General features: G+C 42.3%; 1 protein-coding gene across 1 annotated transcript; it reads right to left on the bottom strand.

The window, feature by feature from the left end:
* Nucleotides 1-1,764: 1,764 nt before the first annotated feature.
* LOC127308493 (wall-associated receptor kinase 3) lies at nucleotides 1,765-6,497 on the bottom strand. Its single transcript, XM_051339324.2, has 3 exons — nucleotides 5,618-6,497; nucleotides 4,981-5,124; nucleotides 1,765-3,267 (listed from the first exon to the last, which is right to left on the bottom strand). The coding sequence occupies exons 1-3, from the start codon at nucleotides 6,459-6,461 to the stop codon at nucleotides 2,084-2,086; spliced, it is 2,172 nt and encodes a 723-aa protein (XP_051195284.1). The 5' UTR covers nucleotides 6,462-6,497; the 3' UTR covers nucleotides 1,765-2,083.
* Between the last annotated feature and the right edge of the window lie 1,301 nt (nucleotides 6,498-7,798).

Consider the following 7,798-nt stretch of genomic DNA (forward strand, 5'->3'; position numbering starts at 1 on the left):
CCAGCGGAGTCAGCCCGAAGCACACGAATAGGCGTGGAAAACTGAGTATATACCATGGTAGCGAAACGCTTATATATCGAGAGAACCTCGCTGCGAGAAGTCATAAAATAGATCCAAGTGTGGCGAGAGAAGTCATAGATAAAAATAACATAGTAGCGTTGGCCCCCTTTGTTTACCAAGGAAATGGAGCCGAGCCCCATCCTCACTTCTGGGCTGAGGATGTGTCTATTTCCACCTAGGGCAGGCCGGGGCTCGGCCGGAGCAGGCCGGTGAGAGGCGCGGCCGGGGAGGCCGGGGCGCGGCCGGAGCAGGCCGGGGTGGCCGACAGAGGACACGGCCGGGGCAGCCTGCGGCGGGTCACGGCCGAGGGATGGCAGAGCAGCGAGAGCTCCAGATCGAGCTCCAAAACGAGAAAGACGGCTAGAAGAACTCGATCCCGATAGGAACGGGAGAGGAAGAAGAAGGTGGAGCAGCAGCGGCCGGAAAGATCATCGGCGGTGGTGCGGATCAAGCACGGAGTTGCAGCGTGCAAAGAGCTAAACTAGGAGCTCTGATACCATGTTGTGAATGAGCGACTAGTATTCACTGTGGGCCAAATGCAAGTACTTGTACAGGTGATACAATATGTAGGGAAATCCTCATACACTGGAAATATACAGTAAAGGGATCTATACATCACTAACAGTAACTTCCTCAACTTTGCGTTGCTTTATTTCACATCGAAATTTATAGTTATGTTTTGTAATCATGATTTTGATACAACTTGGGTGCTAGGAATGGGCCTGCTTGTACTACAACAACCGAGTGGAACCAACGTTATACCGATTTACTATGCAACTAGCATCTCCAAAGCTGCATGCAAGCTATACAGTCTGTAAGTAAATTTGTTTTAGTGTAACGCTAAATGGAAAATTTATACTATATATTCAATTTTAGGTTCTATATTTAACAAGAAAAATTCTTCAGGTTTACAAAACTGTGACTTGACAACATGTGCACTTGGAGCTATTCAGGTGCGTTGCTAGACAGATCTTTTTTGTCTGTTAGTTAGTACTTCGTTAAAGGGGTTCCTTTATGGTAAAGCAGTAAAAGAAAGATCATTCAAAATAAAGACAAAGAGTTCCTCAACCCAGTTCATATGAATTTCTATTATCATGAGAAAACCTACCAAAAATATGAGCATCAATAAATTCAACTGACGGTCGACTCTGAACTCAAGCAATGACACAGTTGATCTGGTTAGCAACTGCTATGCCCACCAGCATAGCTATTGCCTCTCAGCCATGCAGCTAAAACGTAACAACCAGTCTGTTCCAGTCCCTCATAATGGCTTCAGCAGCCTGGTAATGCCCCTTCATTCCAAAATCCTGCATGGTCAGTTCATTCTCTCATTTTAGAAAAAACTTCCTTGCGATAGATCTAGGTAAGAGGATCTAGTGTTTTGATAGGTTTTAGATTCCATCCATGGCCTACAGGATTTCTTGTGTATTATCATCTCGGGAAGAGGATGCATATGCCCTCATAAGCTGTAGCCTATACATGAAGGACTCCTGGCCATTCTCAGTTACAAAACTAACCATGTAACCTACGTGATTAAACCTTCCATTTTAACCCAAACTCTACTAGATCGAGATAGGACATGAACTCAAATGCTAGCTAATCAAAATTATTGTAGTTAACAGATGCTTCCTATTTCTATTTCTTTGAATCTATGTAAGGAGAGGTAGTACATACCCTTAACTGGAAAATGCACTTCTCTAGATGTAAAGTGTTGCAAGGAAGGAGAGTCAGGTCGGATCAATTTTGCAGGCGTTGGATTGTTGTCCGAACTGACCAAAGTAAACAATACTCTCTCGTTAAACATAGAGAAAAAAGTCTAGGCCACCCTCAGCATATTAATTCTTATATTTGATTGATTTCCATACCTTCATTAGGAGTATCGGTACCACAATAATTGTCACCAAAGAAACCATCTTTTAACAAATTAAATTGAGCAAAACCTCAAAACACAAGCAAAAATAGAAAACATTAAAACTTAAGAATAAATCCTATTTACTGCCATCAATAGTTGATGAGCAACCTTCTAACTACCAATGGACTCATCGCATGTCGGTCGAGGGTAACTCCCGGACAAGATAAATGACTCTTCTTCTAAACTCATTTCAGAATAACTATGTTGAAATTTTTTTGCTATCAAATAATCAAGAACACGCTCCTTAGGTGCTTGTAGGCCTTCAAGTGTCATCTCCACTTGCCTCATGGTTGGTCGCTCTTCTGCTCTTAGTTTTATGCATGATGCAGCTAGATAAGCTACTTCTTTAACTTGGCTACCTCCCTCATCCATAACCTGTGGATCTAGTATTTGAACCAGATTATCTGCTGCAAGTAGTTCAACAAAATGTGTAACAAGCCCATCGCCATCTGAAGACCTATATGTAACTGGCCCCTTTCGAGTAAGCAATTCAACAAGAATTACTCCGAAACTATAAATGTCACTATATTCTGTAAGGCGTCCCGTGTAATAGTACATAGGATCTAAATATCCTATTGTTCCTTGAACCACTGTTGTTATGCCTGTCCGATCACTAGGAATGTACCTTGAAGCTCCAAAATCAGACACCTTGCTTGTTAGGGCATCATCAAGGAGTATATTGGCAGACTTGATATCTCTATGTATTATGGGTACAGAAATAGCTGAGTGAAGGTAAGCAAGAGCTTTGGCAATTTCTGCTGCAATCCTTAATCTGTCTTCCCAAGGTATTGGACTTGGTGGTTCCTTGTGAAGATAATCACTTAGAGTTCCATTAGAAATGAACTCATAGGCCAACAAAGGTACTTCTGTCTCAAGACAACACCCAAAAAGCTTTACAATGTTTCTATGGTTGATGTGCGATAGTATTGCAACTTCATTTATGAACTCATCGATTTCTTTCTTGACCACAATCTTTGACTTTTTAATGGCTACAACATGCAAGTCTGATAGAATCCCTTTGTATACAGTACCATGCCCTCCACCACCCAGCTTACGAGTTTGATCAAAGTTGTTTGTGGCCTTTTCTAGCTCGTGTAAGGGAATAATCATTCTCTCAGCAATGTCTGACTTATGAGATATCAACTGTTGCAGCAGTTGCCCACGATTCTGATGAAAAAACTTTTCCTTTAGCCTTTTTGCCTTTTGATGGTTAACCTTGCGAATTATTAAGAATGCACAAAGAGTCAAAAGCATCAGACACGGGGCACTGGCAACTGATAGACCAATGATTAAACCTGCAAAAAAATAGATATAGTACTAGCCATTAGCTTCCAGATGTACTTTTGGTTGGCAAATAGAATAATTCAAAGGGTGGTTTTCTGTTATTCATAAACATTTATCCTTTCACGTTAAGATTACTGCTTGTGGTTCAAAACAACACCTTAAATTTATAAAATGACATATATTATCATTTGAATCTTCACCAAACACATAAATAAACCCAACTAGTATGTGTATGCCAATGTCTTTATTAGTCAACATTTTTATGCACATTTTCCAGTTTCGTTTCTATTTAGCCATTTGATAGTTTCTAAGAGAGCTGAGCAATTTTCAACTCTATCACAATACCCATTTCTCTCCTTTTCATTCCCTTATAAGTTCTGCCTAAAATTTATACTTATTGACGATAGTACTCGCTCCGTCCCATGGAACATGTCGAAAGTTTGTCTAAATTGGAACATGACAAACTTTCGACATGTTCCATGGGACGGAAGGAGTATTTACATTGCTGTCAGTTATCGTAAGTATAAATTTTTGATAGCATCAATACATGTAAAAGCATGCAAGACACCGAAACATATAAACCACAACGTCAAATAACTATAGTTCATTTCCATTGCATGGTTGCACCTAGTTCGAGCTAGCCATACATAGTATCTTGTTTCCACATGGTATATCGCATTGATTGACACAACCATAGCGTCAAATAAGTATATTCAATAAGTGCCTGAATTTCTCAAAATTAATCAACAACTATGCACGTACTCACAGGGATATGAATCACATATTTTAATTTTCTCTAAGATAGTGTTAATTTCTTCTACTTTTGGAAGAAAATGGGAGCCAACGAGTGGCACACCTCTAATGGAACAATTATTTGGCAATGGTTATATTAGAATGTTTCTTTCAGCTTATTGTTTAGTCTATTGACTCTCGTTTCTTAAGTACACATATGATCAATTTATAGGTTTCTAATTTATTTATTATTCAACAACTTCTGAAATTATGTATTCTTCCTATACTAGGTCTTGAATACTCTATCCCCATAAAAGGTTGCAACTACTTTAGGCATATTGCTGCCAAAAATTTAGGCTTGCCGTGATTGGCAACTTGGATGATCAGCAACAACAAGGGCTCCATTGTGGGTGTCCGACTATGTTTATCCTACTCTTACGTTTGATAGTGATAATTGTGGTTCTTCTGACATAATTCGTGGACTAATTGTTTCACGTGTAAATGCTATTTGATCTTAGCTGCGAATTTGGGATCTAATCATAAAATTGGAGATATAACAGTTAATTTGAAATTTGGTGGTGCTAGCTGCCATGAAAATATAAAGTAACCCTAGTGTAAACTACGATATATAAAATATACGGGTACACTCGATAGTTTGAACTACATTAACTTTGATCCAAAAAAAAACCGTATGGTTATAAGAGACCCAATCTTGAGACTGGCAATCTAACAACCAATTCTTATCAACTAGTAAACATAAAATTCTTAGAATATGTTTGCACCAAGAATGGTACTATAATAAATGTTGAAATATCCAAATAGATGACATATTTTTGTGCTGCATGGAACTTTGCAATAGCATCATATTGCAACAATATATTGCAATAATTTGTGTTGTTGCAATGTATAGGCTGGAATTCTTACAGCGATGGAGCGTTAGCAAAACTGAATATGTATAACGACTGTGAAGAAGGTTAGGCATTGGTGTTCACCTGTGTTCACAGACTTGATGCATCCATTTGGTAAGTTAACATTGCCTTGGAATCCTCGTGGGCACCTACACTGAAAAGAACCGAGCGTATTGGTGCACACGCCATAACACTGATGGAGGTTTGGCATCATGCACTCATTGATATCTACCATACAAAAAGAAATGTTTGAAACAATTAGGCAAGCCACCCAAATACTTCCATTGGTACCTAAAATTTTAAATACTAAACTTATTTGAAATGCAAAATAACAAAAATGTAGGAATACATAATATTAGGATTGACAAATTTGTGTTTCCTATATGGTACCAAGACATAGATATTTAGAAAAACGAACTACTCCTAAAATTTAGAAAAAACAGAGTAGTAAGTGATGATTATTTTCCCTGATATGTCTATTTATGATTTTTTTTAAGATAGATTGATGCTAGATCTCCAATAGAGAAACATATGAATTTCCTTAATCAATTTTAAGTGTTTGACATGATTCTTCACTCCTAATTGTTATGGGGCACCATCAATGCGCCAATCATTCAGGAGACGTTGCGTATTGTAATACCGACTCTTCAGAATAGCAATATGGCTTCAACAGGTTAGGGAGCCACTGATATGTGTTGAACAGTTTGTGTAGGTTAATTACCTTGGCATCCGCCGGTGAGGTACGGGTTTCCCTCGTAGCCGGGCTGGCACTGGCACGTGTAGCCTCTTCCACTGCTGTTCCGGACGCTGTGCGCGCTTTTGCACACGTCGTCCGCCGCGCACGCCCAGTCGAGAACCGTGGGGAAGAGCTGATCGAGCCCCAGCAGCAGGTTGAAGGCATTGTTCACGCCCAGCCAGCCCTTCTCGGCGATGAGCGCGTGCATGGGCAAGCGGTTCAGGACGCCCTGGACGCCGGCGTCCTCATCGACGACGGGCCGGAGCCTCACGTCGTAGGACGTGTGGCCCGTGGAGGCGATGGTCGCGCTGCAGGTGCCGAGGCTGCACCGGGTCATGTTCTCTCGCCAGGGGTTGTCGCCCATGCAGAAGGAGGCGCAGGAGCTGGCGTTGCCGCCGCTTCTGCTGTCGACCAGCGTCGCGTCCACGTTGCACCCCGTGACGATGAACTCGTTCGCCGCCGCCAGGGAGTACGGCCCTCCCTCCATGAGCCTCCACCGGAAGCGCCGGCCGGAGCTGGTGAGGTTCACCGTGCCTTGACTCTTCCTCATGACGCGTACCGTGCTGTTCTCCAGGAAGATGCCCACGACAAGCATCCTCCCGCCACGGTCATGGCGGCCGGTGAGCAGGTTGAGGCTGTCGTCGCAGGTGAGGTTGAACCCTGGAAGGTAGCAGCGCGGCGGCCCCATGCCGAACGGGTATGGCACCGTGACGTTTCCGCAGGTGGTGTTGCAGCCGGGCATCCCTTGCGACGGCGGCGGAGGCGCCGCCACCGCAGGTTGCAGCAGTGCTGCGATGGAGATTAGCGTTACTAGTACTATCATTAGCATCTCTCTCCAGCTACCTGTTGCTTTCGTTTTCTACTGGCAGCCATAGTGGAACCACCACAATATATACATCCAGACATCGACCATACTAATAAGCTAATCAAAGTTGAAAGGGAAAAATATTCATACGCGTTAAGAATAATGATCTTGTACTACTAAACACGTGCAAGCAGCATGGTTTTCTTAATTAGGGACACAAAGGAAATCCAAAACACCTAACATTTTCCATACGCGTCGGAATTAGTCCTAGTACGCATGCACATATATTTGATGTGCGCTAAGTTGTTGGCCCGGCGGCATGCGCATGCGGTCGCGAGTCGATTTCGAGACTCTCAACAGCGCGTGCGTGTGGTTGAGTTGGTCAAGTCCCTCTCGTCTGCGTGTGTGAAACCCATGGCCAGCTATTACTTGTAGAGAAAAATTATACCAAGTAGTAGTAAGTTTGAAAATAAGCCATGCGTGTGCCAATACCTGACGGTTTCATATTCTTTTGATTTGTTGGGCACCTAGCTAAGAGCCTTTTCTGATGGTATAACATACAAATCATGTATATTGTTTTGCCTATATTAGGGGGGCATCTCTAGCCGATGCCTCGAAATTTAGAGGAGTAAATGGACTCTTTGCATGCGAATTGGAGATTACTGAACATTGCCAACATTGCACTCATTTCTAAGGAGTGTTTATTGTGTCTTGGATTTTAGGCCTGTTAGCTTGATGCATAGCTTTGCAAAAAAGAAATATTGGCTAACTGATGGCATCTAGGCTCCTGAACTGAACACCGTCATTAGCTCGAGTCAAAATGCTTTTATCAAAAAAATAGGTCCATCCATGATAACTGTATCTTTATTAGAGGAGTGTAATCAAAGAAGCGCACTAAGAAAAGGCCCCTGCTCTTCCTGAAGCTTGATTGTGCAAAAGCTTTTGATTCTATCAACTGGGACTCTGGGAGTATCTACTTGAAAACCTTCGTGCCTTTGGTTTTGGGGAAACCTGGAGGAATATTATTTCCCTCATGTTCTCGTAGGCTTCCTCTCGTGTATTGCTGAATGGTGAACCAGGACGCCCCGTCCTTCATCGCAGAGGCCGCGCCAGAGAGAACCCTTTGCCCCGAGGTTATTCATTATTGCCCTGGAACCTCTGCAGCGAATTCTAAACCAAGCAACTGAATCCGGCCTCCTATCTGAAATTTCACAGAGAACATCCAGAATGCGTGTGAGTTCCTATGCTGATGATGCTGCCTTGTTTCTAAACCCGGTAAAAGAGGAAGTGAAATTTAGTTTTGACCTGTTGGAATTTTTCTGGCAACACCTCTGGGCTGAGCATAAATCTCAACAAGTGCA

This window comes from Lolium perenne, chromosome 6, assembly GCF_019359855.2.
Source record: "Lolium perenne isolate Kyuss_39 chromosome 6, Kyuss_2.0, whole genome shotgun sequence".
In the NCBI taxonomy this organism is placed as follows: Eukaryota; Viridiplantae; Streptophyta; class Magnoliopsida; order Poales; family Poaceae; genus Lolium; species Lolium perenne.